The 15,051-nt window shown below is 49.3% G+C and overlaps 1 protein-coding gene across 1 annotated transcript; it reads right to left on the bottom strand.

Annotated features, from left to right (window-relative positions):
- Positions 1-11,700: 11,700 nt before the first annotated feature.
- Positions 11,701-14,312, bottom strand: LOC123083106 (subtilisin-like protease SBT1.2). Its single transcript, XM_044505237.1, has one exon. It carries the CDS (start codon positions 14,256-14,258, stop codon positions 11,871-11,873), a length of 2,388 nt encoding a protein of 795 aa, XP_044361172.1. The 5' UTR covers positions 14,259-14,312; the 3' UTR covers positions 11,701-11,870.
- Positions 14,313-15,051: the final 739 nt, after the last annotated feature.

Raw genomic sequence — 15,051 nt, 5'->3', positions numbered from 1 at the left:
AACGTGCGTTCATTGTCGGATTTCGTTCATTTTTGGCGTGGGGTGACCGTATTGTTCCCTACACGCGCTGGCAAAAATTGGGTGCATTCCGTGAAAAGGTGGTGGTTTCGGTGTGGAAAGGTGTGTCCGGCACATCGTTTTTTCTGTACCCTTCAAACATGCCCAAATTTTTATATCGCATTGTATCTACATGAGAATCATGCGTGCAAATTTTTAGTGCATTTTGGGACTGTTTGCATGTTTTTACGGTTTTTGGCGTCGACAATCCGAAAACACTGTTATAAATCAAAATTATTTCATACTAACTTTTTTAAAATAATTACGAATTCGCCTTTCAAATTTCGTTTTTCCTCTTCCTTTCTTCCTCTCTTTTTCTTTTCTTTTATATCATTTTTATTCTTCTTTCAATTTTCCCGGTAAACTATCAAATTTTAATTTCTTTCCGCTAACTTTTATTTTATAAAATGATTCAAAATCTATAAACTTTTCCACAATATTCCATAATAATTTTCATCTAAATTTCATTCCAGCATAAATATAGTTCATTAAACCTTACGACGGTTCATTTTACATTACTGCATAAAAAACTTAATTAAACAGGAACTAAGCGAAATTAATTAAACATAACAGGACCTAATATAAACCTAATCTGCTCGTCGTCGGAGGCGGCGAGGTCCACGATCTCGCCCGCACCGCCGTCGTCATCGCTGCTCTTGCTGCCGTCGTCCCAGTCGCCGGCGCCGTCCTCCATCGAAGCCGCCTGCGCCTGCCCCGCACCGATGCCCGCCGCCGCGGCGTCGAGTGCGGCCTGCAGCTCGGCGGCCTCTCTCGCCTCCGCGACCACGGCCGCGGCCGCCTCTTCTGCCTGCGACGCACGCTGTGCGATGAGGTAGCCGGGGCAGTCGTCGGGGTCGCCGTCCTCGCGCAGCGCGAACTGCTCCGGCGGGATCTCGACGGCGGGAGGGGAGGCCGGCCCAGCGAGGGTGGGCACCGGACGGCGGGACGAGCTTGGAGACGGCGTGGCCGCCGGAGGGGGTCGGCAGGGCCGGCGCGGGGCAGACGACGAGCCGCCCGGTGCAGACGACGAGCCGCCCACTGCAGACGACGAGCCGCCCGTCCGCGACTCCCGACGAGCCTACGCGACGACTCTCCGGTAGTCCTTCCCCTTCCAGAACTTAGCGCGGCCGACGATGTTCCAGCGGACGCCCTCGTGGCGGCGGAGCTCATCCCGGGACGCGTCGGGCCCCCTCGTCGGGTACCCGTCGGCGGTCATGCGGAAGGCGTGCGGCGGACGGCAGCCCGGCGGCACCATCAGCCCGATCCGGATGCGCTCGTCGGCCTCCGGCGTGCTCAGGCTAGTCGGACACGAGCCGCCACTGCCGTCGCTGCCGTCGGACGCCATGGAGGCCACCGGGAAGGGAGCATGTCGTCAGAGGGCGCGTCGTCGATGGAGTGCGTCGGTGGGTGAGGTGAGTGGGGCGAGACGCGCCGACTGGGGTGGGGGAGGCAGACGGGAGGAGAGTGGAGTGTTTATGAACGGGCGTCGGTGGGTGGGGGAGGCAAACGGGTAGGTGACCGACGTCCCGGCTTAACGCCGGGATTAATGGCGTGTCGGGTGCGGCGGCCGCCTCGGGAACCACCAGTGACTGACGCCACGACGGCACGCAACCGTCCGTCCACACGTCGCGTCGTATTTTTTTTCGTTTTTTGTTTTTTTTCTCTGGCCGACACCACGTCGCCACGCAAACGCCGCTCGACATGTCGTGTCGTCTTTTTTTTTCTTTGACCACGACTGGTCGTCGTCGTACGTACGCGGACGGCCGCGTGTACGGGCAGTCGACGTACAGCTCCGTCGTGCGGATACAGCCCGTCGCGCGGGCGGCGGCTTTTTATGTGATGGGACGATCCTACCCTTTTCAATGAAGGGGTACAGAGCGATCTCAGACGTTGTTGTATTTAGGGGGTTGTATCGAAGAAGTGTTCTTCCATATTCGACAGTTATCATATCCTTGTCCTCTCACATTGTCCACATTGAGGTCGAGACTCTTTAGTTCCTTTTATAGAACACCAAACAATTCTTGTCCGATGGTATTTTTCACATCCAGATAACCTAAGAAAGATTCTTCAAAGCAAGGTGAACTTGAAGATGGATCAAAAAACATTTATTCTTGATGGCTTGCATTAGGAGCACTGTCATACTGTCAAGTATAAAGGAGAAGTACTTTGCTACTTTAACATTTCCAATAAATTTAGACTTGATTGCCGCAGCAAGCAAATTTATTAACTCAAGATAGAACGACAAGATAATGATCAGAAATTTTATCATCGGTGATGCGGACCTTTTGACAACTAGATCGAACTGAGCCAACATTGGAGCCAGTCCTAAGAAATTACCAATGTGAATTTTGTAAATTTCAACCAACCAAGCAGCAGGACCATAATCAACAGACTAATAACTAGCGCGAAGCAACGAGGGAAGCAGATGAACTCTCTGATATAGTATCAGCTTCGGAGAACACGCTCGCACCGCGCGAGGAATCAAATCTGGTTGCAAATGGAAGCAACACAACAGCCAAGAATTAGACCTGCCGACGACATGGACGCTCGCACAGCGCTCCAACAGATCAGTTAATCCGTGGATCGACCCGACCAGCTCTTTCTCTTCTTGCACCTCGGCCCCTCCGCAGGGGCAGCGACAGACGCCATCCACACGAGTCTCCGGCGGTGTCGACGACGACGATGACGATGATCCTCGCGCCTCGGCGACGGCTGGCGACACCCGCTTGCCGTTGCTACAGCCCACAGAAGAGAGGAGGAGGAGGGAGAGGTGGCCAGGTGAGGTGAGGGTCACGCCTCGACGCTGCTGGAATTTAAAGGTCACACTCACAGGCCATCCACCGGCAGCACTATTTGTTTCTATCTATAATAAACAGCACTGCTATTCAGGTGTTTTCAAGGCACCTCATGTCATGGCATTTCCTCCCCTCTTTACTTCGCTTTTGAACACAAATCATTGCACTGTTTTTGGACAAGTAGATTAATATCCAGATTATTGGATGGGGTGCGTCATGCATGATGGTTTTGCCGAATAATTGAGACTCGGGCAGTGTCAAGTAGGGGTATTTTTGCAGGTCCACTGAGAAGAAAAGAAGCAAAATATTCATCAAAGAACAAGGGGCTCTCCAGGCTGTGCGGACCTAAAATGCCGTGCTCCATGGTGAGCGAAATAATAAGACGCGCACCTTGTCATGTCCTTGTTAGGTTCTAATTTACTCGGGTCCATCATTACCAGAACTGTGCAGTGGAAGGTGTCTGAATCCGGTGGGCAGTGAGCCCAGATCTCGAGCCGGAAAACTACTATTCTCTCCGATCTATATTATTCGTCGTTCAAAGAGATGTATCTTGATATATTTCAGTGCTTGATATATACATCTCGTTTAAGCGGCAAGTAATATGGATCTGATTAAACATCAAATGAAATGGAGAGGGCCATTTACACCGAATAATCAAAACAGCAGACGCTGCCCGCCCAGTAATTAAACATCAAATGAAATCAGAGAGGGCCATGTAGCCCCCGTACGTTCCCCGTTGGCGCTATCCGTCTCCAGCAGTGACGGCATGCGTTTCACAGTCACAGGGAGACGTTGGGTCAGCTGTTCCCTCCATTTTATAATATAGTGCGTCCGTGCTTTTCGAGGTCCAACTTTGATCATAAATTAAACAACGAGACCAACTGCGGTGCGAGAAAAAATTATATAACTGAAAACTTCTTTCAAATATAAATTCACTGATATAATTTTTGCTCCCGCCGCAATCGGTTTTGGTAGTTAAATTTACGGTCAAAGTTGAAGCACATGGATACAGAAAGCACTATATTATGGAATGAAGGGAGTAGTAAACAGCAAGAACAGAAACTGCTGCCAGCAGCAGCAGAGAAGATGGCGTTGGGCGGGCACAACACAACAGCGGCTGCCGAATCATCTGGATTTTGGCAGCAGAGGCGGACAGACAGAGCGATGTGGCACAGGTGCAGAATCTCACTTTGAAGCCACTTGTTATCTTTTGTGCGGCAATGGGGATGTGACCCCAAAGCAGGGGCCAGGGGGTAGCAACTTGCAGCGGGATTTGAAACCACATATCCACCTTGGCCTGAGCCACCCGACCCGTCATCAAAGAAACGGCGCGGTGATAAACTGAAGGCTGATTATGGAATGAGTGCACGTAGAACATTGGACAGAAAAGCAAAAAGCCTACGCAACCTAACCTAGCAGCAGCAGCCCCGCCACCTGCCAGCTGCTTCCTCCCTTTCTCTCCCCTCGTCGCCCCACACGCGGGCGGTCGAGGGGCCCCAACCTTAGCTGCCGGTCACTCCTTTTTTCATCCCTTCTCTCCGCCGTCGTTGGAGGAAGCCACTAAGCTAAGCCCGGGTGGCTGACGGCGGTGGCGGAGGAGCCTCTCCTTCTCGCGCGCGAGGATGGTGCGGGGCACCCGGGCGAGCGGAACGGTGCCTTGGATCTGAGCCTCCACGGCGGTGGCTCGCTCCCGGTGGCGAGCGGCGGCGTTGCGGCACCTCGGATCGGCGCCGACGTGGAGGGCTTTGGTGTACTGGTCGGTTGCGGGCGTGGTTGGCCCTCCGGTCAGATCTGATCTAGCTAGAGTGGCTTGCTCGCTCCGTGGCGGCGGAGATTGGTGGTGGTCCGTGCGCACGATGCGAGATGGTGGTTCGTCGAGCGGATTCGGGTGAAAACCTCGTTCTCGGATTGTTGCTAAGACCGGCGATGGCGGCACTCCTTTGTGTCATTACCTTCTTGAAGGCATCGCCGTGCAGAAGCTCCACATCTGTCTGCTACCTCTGGGGGAAACCCTAAATCAGTAGATCGGATAACGGCGGCACTCTGGTGTCGTTTTCTCCTTGGGGGCGTCATTCTTGGAGGTGTACACGGGTTCGAGGGATCAGTGGACGGCTTCTTTGGTGGAGCGGTGCTTCATCTTACTCATTGATGGCGGCGGATCTCGGGGGCGTGGCGCAGTGGAGATTCGGCGTCCGATGCGCGGAGATGGACTCGCGCTAGAGAAGGACGATGTCTGACGTCATGGTGGCGTCGACGACAAAGAGGCCTAGCAAGGTCGATGCGTTAGTTTGTGCTCTGAAGATGGATTGGTGGAAGACGGGCGACGACAACACACGAGAGTGCATCGGACCGGTTTGTACCCAAACCCAGTATATGGCTCGCTTGGAGCCTCTGGTTTTAAATGTTAGGCTTTTGTGCGATGTCTATTTGGTATTAGACTTGGATTATCGGCACCCCTTCATCAAGTGGATAGAAGTAGCAATAGTTGTTGCTAAGATGATGGCTTCAGACTACCTGATGTACTACTTTGTAAGGGTCTTGTGAATAATTAATAAAATGGCTACATGCTTCACCCTGATGCAGAGGTCGGAGTAATCTTTTTTTCAGAAAAAACATAGAACATTATAGTATGTGACTATGTCTAAGCAGGACAATAGCGGATCTGCACTCAACATTGTAGAAAGTGGAACAGATCCAACGCTCTCAGGGATGCAGAGTTTCTGTCCCCGAGCTCAAATGAGCTGAGTAAACAGTAAAATAATAATAAAAAGTCTATTTTTTAAAAAACATTGAGAAAAGTCTTAAGGGGTTACAAAAATTCGTCATGAAATGACATTTCTAGAAGGCGTGATAAAAAAACAAAATCGGTACTTTGAAAATGCTACTTTCAAAAGCATTTTGGAGCACTGAATTTGTATTTTTTTTTTTGCCACGCCTTACAGGAATGAGATTCCATGACAAAATTTTGCAAGTACTTAGAACTTTTGTCGACGTTTCTCCCAAAAAATATTTTTTTTTCTTAAATTTTTTCACTTTTACTATTCACGAGCTCATTTGAGGGAGCAGAAACACACTTTCGCGCTCGCGGCTGCTATTTTAACAGCGTATCTGAGCATGTTCATACCGGGTCCCCATGAATGTACTGTACTGATGTACGTACATGGAGGGCCCTGTTGCACCAGTTAGCACAAGGGAAAACATTGGAGGCGTGGTGCATGCCAGTGTGTGCAACTTTGTCAACTCAGAAAGGGATGAGCTTATTGATACAGAAAGAGATGGAATAAAAGCAAGAGCTGCTTTGGATCTATAGGACAAGTGAGGATCAACAAAGGTGCAGCCCGATGATGCTTCGTGTTCCCCTTCGGCTGTATGGCTCCTTCTCGATCATGTCTGACACGGGGGTACAGTTCTTACTAGGTGTATTGATGTTTATCTAAACTTGGAAAATTACCCGTGCGTCGCGACGGGATAAAAATGCATCGCATCCCTCGTCCAATCACTATGGTTTGAAAGAACAAAAAACATGGTCAAATATCTCTAACATGAAAAGGAATTGTTCTTTCAAGCCAATCATCTTTGCAAAAAGGTCTAATAAATACGCGTGGACACGTCCGTACCGACGCGGAGGATTAAGGTTTAGGATTTTTCTACACATCATTCCTCTCCACCGGCGTACCAATGCAGAGGCATCTCGATCGTTTCCTGATCATTTTCTAATGATGGTGCTACAGAGGCACAGAATGATAGAACGAAACAGTATATTTGCATGAACAATACCCCATTGGAAAAATAAGTTCTTAACCGATTACTATCCATTTTTACACCCATGACATCAGTGAACAGTTAAATAATAATTATCCAAACAAAAGCTGGAACAGTATCCAAATAAACTCATAAGTGCTAACCGAAATAATAGCCCAAATAAACCGAAACAACAAACCCGAATAACCTAGAATAGTGAAATCAGTGTCACGGAACAACACTTGAATGAACCGAAACACATTAACCCACCCAAACCATAAATCGAAACAGTTACTGAATTGTAACTCAAAGTAATACACACATATAAACCGGGACAACAAAAACAGTAAAACAACACTATGCATTCACGTGAACAACAATAGAAAAGAAAAACAAAAAAAACTGGGATTCCTCACCCGTCAACCGGGAACAATGAACAACATTTGAATAAACCGAAACATTAACTCATTGGAACCATAAACCAAAACAGTACCTAAATTGTAACCCAAAAGAATACACCCGGATAAACCAGAACAATAAAAATAGTAAATCAGCACTATCCATTTATGTGAATAGTAATCCAGAAGAAATACCAAAAAAATCCCTAAAGATAAACAGAGACTACTTCTCCCTCGATGCGTTCATCTACGCAAGGAGAATAGTCGATGTTGTTGCAGTCGTCTACCTCGCTTTCTCCTCCATGTGGCCAACCAGATTGAGCCTTCAACCACAATGCGGTCATGGAAGCCATTTCTACGACGCGCTCCATCATGCCAGTCTATAAGCAGCCAATGAGAAGAGGCAATATGAAAATAAAAGTGTCATTTGACGAACCTCTTCACTCCACTCCCTATTCTATTTCTTTGACCGATTCAAAGAGAAATAGAAAAATACAAGACAGGGGATCATCTGTGGAGAGCAATGTTTGCTCAAAAAACTATTGTAGAACCAGTTATTTCTTAGTCACCAAAATTTCCTGAAGTATGGATATACCACTTATGCTGCATTGCAGTTTGAAAAGCCCATTGGGTTGAGCGTCCTATAATCACATTAGCCATTCATAGATATTGCGTTAAAATAAGCTCTCTGCCAATTACTATTCATTTTTACACCCCGACAGTTTTGGGGTTTAAACTAAGTACAAAATTTTAATTTTAATTTTTATTAAATAAATCCATGTTTGAGAGAGAATGAAAGAGTGTCGAGTAGGAATGGATATGAAATGTAGGTGAAAAAGATGCACAAACTGGACAAGAAATATTTACCTACTATAGAGTCTACGCATCGTTTACAATCCCATTCGACCTCAATCCCATTGGAACCAGTTTTTTGGTCTTCTTTTAATTTTGAATATCTTTTGGAAAACACGAACATTTTGGAATCCTCAAACATTTTTTGAATACTGGAGCGGTTTTTGAATTTGTGATTTTTCTGGTAAGATGATCAATTTAAAAATTCTAAATAAATTTTTAAAAATCAATTTTCTAAATTTCCTGAACATTTTTGGAATTTTGAAAAAAAAAACATGTAAGGTTTTGAAACTCTAAACAATGTCTGAAAGCGCAAACGTTTTTTGTAATTCTTGATTTTTCAAATCCACTCATTTTTAAATTTAATGATATTTTTTCAACTGAGCATTGTTTTGAAACTACGAGCATTTATTTTTTTAATTTATTTTCCAAACATGTTGAAAAATGCAAACATATTTTCAATATGTAAACATTTAAAGCACATGAACATTTTTTAACAATATAAAGCGTATCTCTATTGGCATAGAAAGATAAAGATTAAATCGAAACATGAACATTTTGAAAAATGCTAACATTTTTTATATGTCTGATTTAAAAAAAAACATGTACTTTTTGAAAAATAAAAAAATTGCTTCTGCTAGTGTATATGAGATTTTGAGTCACTTTTAGGAAATCCTGAAATGGCTGTTAAAACAAATATCCATTTCCTTGTTCATGATTCGGTATTCTGGGGTCCTACGCATAGATGGACCACCCCAATCCTTTCCGAATTTGGCGGTTAATCTATAGCAGTATGAAAAGACCCAAAGGGGAATATCCAAACCATCACGACTGTCAAATCATATTATCTAGCGGTTGAAATCGCTCCAATGTTGAGCACCAAACACATTTAACGCTTTAATTACCCACCACTGCCATTGGTTATAAACACATTTTGACTCAACGCTATCCCATGAAATCTGTCATGTAATTAATATCCTAACATTTCCGTGAAAAAGTAATTGATATCTTACCAAATACCAATGTGCAACAGATATATCTTACCTAATATAACGTGCAACTAATATCCTACCTAATATAAACGTGCATTGCACGTACTACATTATTACTAGTCTCTACTAGGGTGACAATATTGTAGGGGATGTCCTGCAACAAAATAGCTCGATGCGAGAATGATAAACAACTTAACACCTGGATTAAAGTAAAAAAGAAAAATAAAAAAAGACAAGAAAAGAAACAAGAAACTGAAAAAACAAAACATATAAAATAAAGAAAAAGAAAAACTGAAAAGTTAAACGCTAAAGAAACATCAGAACCCAGTTGAAGATTGTTCTATAAGGTTCCCAAAAGCTATCAGGCACTTTCAGAAGGTTGCCAACACTGGATTCTGTAGAAGCACCACTTGCTGCTACAATTGGCTGGCCCATATTGGTCGATGGCCGCCTCACGTATCCTTACAGAAGCAGTTTGCTGCAGCGAGCGGCAAATAGGAAACACGGTACCAATCCCTGGGCTCATAGGATTGGATCAGCCCATTTGCCGCTGGGCAGAACAAGGGGTTTTATCCATTACTTTTCTCTTGATTTTAATTGACCTTTATTTTTAAAAATAATCAAATCTTTAGATAATTTTAGTAAGTTTTCAAAAGTATTCACGTACTTCTTAAAAATTCATACAATTTTGGATAATGTTTATGATTTTGCAAAGTTTTCATGAAATTTATAAGCGCTCGTAAAATTTTAGAAAGTGTCGTTGAATTTTCAAAAAAAATGTTTAAGAGGTTTTAAAACATGATTCAAACTTCTAAAAAATGTCCGCTCATTCTCAAGTTGTTCATGTTGTAAAATAAATGTTCACATACTTTGAAAATGTCTACACATATTTTGAAAAGGTGTTCACATGTAGTCCACGACCGTGTGACACGAGCTGATCTGAGCTAGTAACATGAACGTGTATTGCCGGTCAGAACTTAAAGTACGATCGAATATTGACGTGTCACGTTAGAACATTCAAACCTGTATATTTAGAGTCACATATGCACGGAATATGAGACTTGGGTTTAAGTCAGTTAGTTCATTGTGCATAAAAATAAATTATTCAATAAAGTATTGTCAACCTGGAACAAGAAACAAATAAAATAAGAGTGAATGGCAGTTCTTTAAGGACAAAAAAAACTTGAGAGAACTAAAGTATGGAAGAATCTAAATGAAGTGTTGAGGCGTGAGCATATTGTGCACTGATAGTCATAAAGTGTAAAAAGAAACAATACCAATTCACTTAGAAGAAAAGAATACACAAAACTAAATCATGAAAGATTCTAAAACAAATGAGAAGCGTAGGTGTTTTGAGAGTTGTGCATTATGGGTGTGTTTGGATCGGAGCCTACACCAGCCGAGCCAAAAAATTGGTCATTGACCAGGGCTACCTGTTTGTTTCCTGACCAATATTTTGGCTGACCATGGCTCATGCAGTTTCACTAGTTCATTTTGCGCCAATGAATTGGCAAGTCGCCGGCGGCTGAAAGGTGCGCCAAAAAATTGGCGTGCCCGCAGATTGGTAGGGCTGACAGGGGCAGCATCCAAACACACCCATAATGCATTCTGCTTAGGCTTTGTCATGAAGTCTTCTAGATAGTACACATGAAAAAAATCAGTGTAGTGAATAAAATATTCAATGGCCAACAATACTTGGATTTTCCAACTTTTCATTGTCGGATTGGCTTCATCCAACATCCAATAACTAAAATTATTTATATACTATATAGTTATATAGATTTGGATCGATGAGGTGCTTCGCACTTTTGTCTTTGTCATTGGTCTTGTATGCCGCTGTCCTATAGTCCGCACATGCTAGCTTGTCGTTGCATGTTCCGTTTACCATTAATATTGTGGTGACGACCTGTCCTGCATGTCAAAGTGTAAGAGCATCTTCAAAATAAGCGTTATATAAACGACGCGCGGTATAAAAGTTGATTTTAACGTGCGTGGATCTAATTTGAAGTCTCCAGCAGCCGCATAAAAAGCGCGTGCTATAACTAATGCAGCGCGCGCATTAAAAAGGCATCACGCGCAACATATTTAGTGCGCCCGATCTCGCGTGCTGCAAACTCTGGGCTGCTACAGATGAGACCGCTTGATTGGTACCGCTGGACTCGCGCGCGCTGCATATTTTACAGCGCTTGTTGGAGCAAACGTCTTCTAGCGCCCTAACGAAACCTACTTGCGCGTTATAAACCCATTTTTAGGCGCCACGCATTGGTCGGCTGTTGGAGATGCTCTAAGCGGCAATCGTAAACAAGCATTGCTTGGTGCACGCGCGTTTTCTGCCCGATGGTTGAACGACGAGGTGTGGTAGCCAGGGTACGTATGCGGCTCACAACCATTGGTTAGTGTGTCGTGTGCACATCGGGCAGAAAAGTATCGTGTGCATAGTCATTCTGATCCTAGATTCCTGATTTTATCAGGTGTAAATCAGAATGTTTAATATAGTGCATATAGAACTTTTTAAAAGCCAAACTATATAATTGGGAAAATCTATAGAGAGAACTATTTATATCTACAATAACAAATATATACAATATGAAAATGCATCTCATGATATATATAGTGATATGTATTTGGTATGTATATCAATATATGTAGATATGTTTCTTCATAAACTCGTTCAAAGTTTGTATAGTTTGCCTGTTGAAATTCTATAGACACATTATGGATCGGAGAGAGGGTTAGTTTCTTAGTGTTTTTTAAACAAGGCCTTAATTTAGATTTAGGCCCAACAAGAGCTTGCTCTGTTGGAACAAGATTTATTAGATGGCACTGCGCGTCCGCAACATCATGTGCTAGCAATTTGGACCATCATCCCTCAAAAAAATTTATTAGATGGCACTCCGTACTTGTGACAACAGGGACGAGACCTCCCTGCCTGGATACCATCGAATCCTGGATACAGACTGGAGACAAGAATCGGGCATGGGCTAAGCTACCAGCGAGCTGCTGATCATGCCTGATCGTCTGCTAAGTTGGCGCCTCTACTCCACGGGCCAGGTCACGGCAATGGGGCTCCTCACCGTGCGCCGCCTGCCCAGCCCCGCGCCCCGCTGCTTCCACACCAGGTACCCCTCCCCGCTGTCCCTCCCCGCCGCGCCTGACGCGTCCACCCACACCTGGAAGCTCTTCTTCTCGCCGAACTCCGCGAACGCCAGCGTCGTGGGCGCGACCGTGACCTTGACCCCCGGCGGCGCGCCCACCCGCGCCGTGTACGTCGAGTTGGGCGCGCCCACGTTGGTGACCGTCCTCCGGAGCACCGCCGAGGTCTCGCCGCCGCCGTCCTTGAACGCCACCGCCATCGACGGGTAGTTGAGCGTGAACCCAGGGTTCTCGTGCAGCAGCTCGCTGCAGTCGACGGCGCTGTGCGTGATCTTGAACACCTCCCTCTGCGTGTACCCCAGCGTGCACAGGTGCGTCACGTAGTCGGCCGGCTCGATGTCGTAGACGAGGCCTGGGTCGACGGCGAGGGCCGGGTTCACGTGCCCCGCGCCCATGCCGAACACGTCGGCGCGGTCGCCGCCGTCGCCGTCGGTGATCGGCTTGCCATGCCGGTCCGTCACGTCGGCCGTCGTCATGATCGCCGAACGCACCATCGCCGGGCTCCATGAAGGATGCGCCGACCTGACCAGCGCCGCGATGCCGCTCACGTGCGGGCACGCCATCGACGTCCCCGACAGCACCGTGAAGTTGGTCCGCCGCGCGTCGCCGTCCAGCCCCGACGGACCCACGCTGCCCGGCCACGCAGCGATGATGTTCACCCCGGGCGCGATCACGTCGGGCTTCAGCACCGATGGGCTCGTCACGCTCGGCCCTCGCGCCGAGAACAGCGCCACCGCCGGTGCGCGCGCTCGCCCGATCCGCGTGCCGCCGAACGCGATCCTTGCCACCGGCCGCGGCGTCGAGCTGATGTACTTCTTGAGCTCGACGGCTTCCTGGTAGCCGATGAGTGTCGCGGGGAGGACGTGCACATCGACGGAGTCCTCCTGCCGGTTGATCTCGGAGTTCGCGAGCACCATGGCCGCGCCGCCCGCTTCTTTCACCGCTTGGCCTTTGTCTGCCCGGCCGGTGATGCCGCGGTCACATACCACCATCTTCCCGGCGACGTCGGCCGCGGAGAGGGAGCCCTTCATGCAGTACATCACTTCCCGGGACCCACCGGCGGCGTAGAACAGCTCGAGCGCTTTCCCGCCATTTTTCAAACCAACTTTTCCCGGGTACATGGACTCACCGTACAGGACCCGGCCGTTGCCGAGCCGGACGTAGGCCGGGAAGCGGCGATCCAGTGTGGCAGCGCCGACGGTGAGCATCCAGGGCGCTTCGTTGGCCACGGAGCTCGGCTCCGGCCCGTTGTTGCCGGCGGCGCTGACGACGGAGACGCCGCGCACCGTGGCACGGAAGCTGCCGATGGCGATGCTGTCCTCGAAGAGCGGGATGGGGAAGCCGCCCAGGGAGAGCGACAGCACGTCGACGCCGTCGCGCACCGCGTCGTCCATCCCGGCGAGGATATCGGAGCTGAAGCATCCGTTGAACCAGCAGACCTTGTACGCGGCGACGTGCGCGCCGGGAGCCACGCCGCGCGCCTCCCCGGCCCCGGCGCCGAGGACACTGGCTCCGGCCACGGCAGACCCCGCGGCTGTCGACGCCGTGTGGGTCCCGTGCCCGTGCGCGTCCCGTGGCGAAGCGTACTCCCGCGTCCGCGCGGCGGCGTCCGACGGGTCCGTCGGGTAGTTGGCGCGGTGGCCGTTGGAGTAGAACCGCGCGCCGACGAGCTTCCGGTTGCAGTTGGTCGCGTTGAACCGCTCCCCGGTCTCGCACACGCCCCGCCACCGGTCCGGCACCGGCGGCATCCCGCGGTCGTCGAAGCTCGGGCTCTCCGGCCACACGCCCGTGTCGAGCACCCCGACCACCACGCCGCGGCCATACCGCGCGCGCGCCCACGCCCCGGTCGGGCACACGTTTAGGCCGAGGAACCGGTACGAGTACGTGGTGTGGAGCTCCACCCGGCGGTCCTCCCGCACCGACGAGACGCCCTGCAGCGCCCGCAGCGCCGCCGCCTCGCCGGCCGTGAGCCGCGCCGCGAAGCCGTCGAACACGGTGTGGTAAGAGTAGAGCAGCCGCGACGACGACATGTGACGCTTGTCATCTTGCTCCTCGGAAGAAGGCACGGATTTGGCGAGGAAGGCGAGGTGCCAGTCGTGGTCGGAGGAGGCTGACTCGCCGCCGCCGGTAGATCCGCGCGGGTGCAGCTGCACAATGTAGGTCTGCAGAGCCTCCTCCTGGTCCGCGGCGGCGCCATGAAGAAACGCCAACGAGGAGAGGAAGAGGAAGAAGAGCACCACGTGGGAGGCGAACGGGTGGAGGAAACCCATGGCTGCCTTGCTGAGCAACCGAGCAGGTGTCTGCTGTGGTTTGCAACGGTGAGGTGGGAGATGGAGGTGGGATTCATCGAAATGCGGGGTGCTATTTGAAGCGGCATGCAGCGCGCGGGCGCGGGGGGGAGGCACGGCGAGAATTTGAGACGGGGAGGGAGGCCTCGTGAGGAGGATCGCCCTCATCACCGGCCGTGGCACGAGACGGGTACCGGAGGGAGTAATGGCAGGCAGGGCCGTCCGGGCTCCGGCCGCCAGTCACCCACCCGATCGAGCTCTGACAGACGCTGGGTTCCTTAATGGCGCAGACACGGGTAGAGAGAGAGACAGAGGAGGAAGACGGGGGGAGGAGCGTACCTGCGCGTGCGTGGTGTAGCCTAGGAGTAATTGTTCAGCGTGCTACACGACGACGACGGGCGCGCAGGGCCTGAATCCTCCATTGCTCGTCCGTGCCAGTGCCAAGCCATGCAAGCGCCGGCCTCGCTGCCTCGTGCGCGCCATTTATGATGCCTGCTGCCTCCTTGCCATTCTCTGCACGCGTATATGGTGAGTGTGATGCGTGGCCGTGGCGCTCCCCCTGCGACAAGCTTTGCACCAGCGCATTTATCATCGTGCCCTGGACTGTGGTGTGCTTGCCATGGCTCGTGTCGAGAGAGGCGAAGCCAACTAGCCAAGCAGGGGAGCGCGCGCCTCTCCTCCAGACCTCCATGACCATGGACTGGACAAAGGCTCCATGCGTATCCAAAATCGTCTATTATTGTATTTATTTATTTTTATTAAAAGTACAATTTGT

This window comes from Triticum aestivum, chromosome 4A (assembly GCF_018294505.1).
Source record: "Triticum aestivum cultivar Chinese Spring chromosome 4A, IWGSC CS RefSeq v2.1, whole genome shotgun sequence".
Classification (NCBI taxonomy): domain Eukaryota; kingdom Viridiplantae; phylum Streptophyta; class Magnoliopsida; order Poales; family Poaceae; genus Triticum; species Triticum aestivum.
The sequence above is the reverse complement of the archived record's forward strand: the minus strand, read 5'-3'. Positions and strand labels throughout refer to the sequence as shown.

Coding starts and splice junctions, on each gene's coding strand:
- LOC123083106 (XM_044505237.1), bottom strand. CDS start 14,258: ATGGGTTTCCTCCACCCGTTCGCCTCCCACGTGGTGCTCTTCTTCCTC.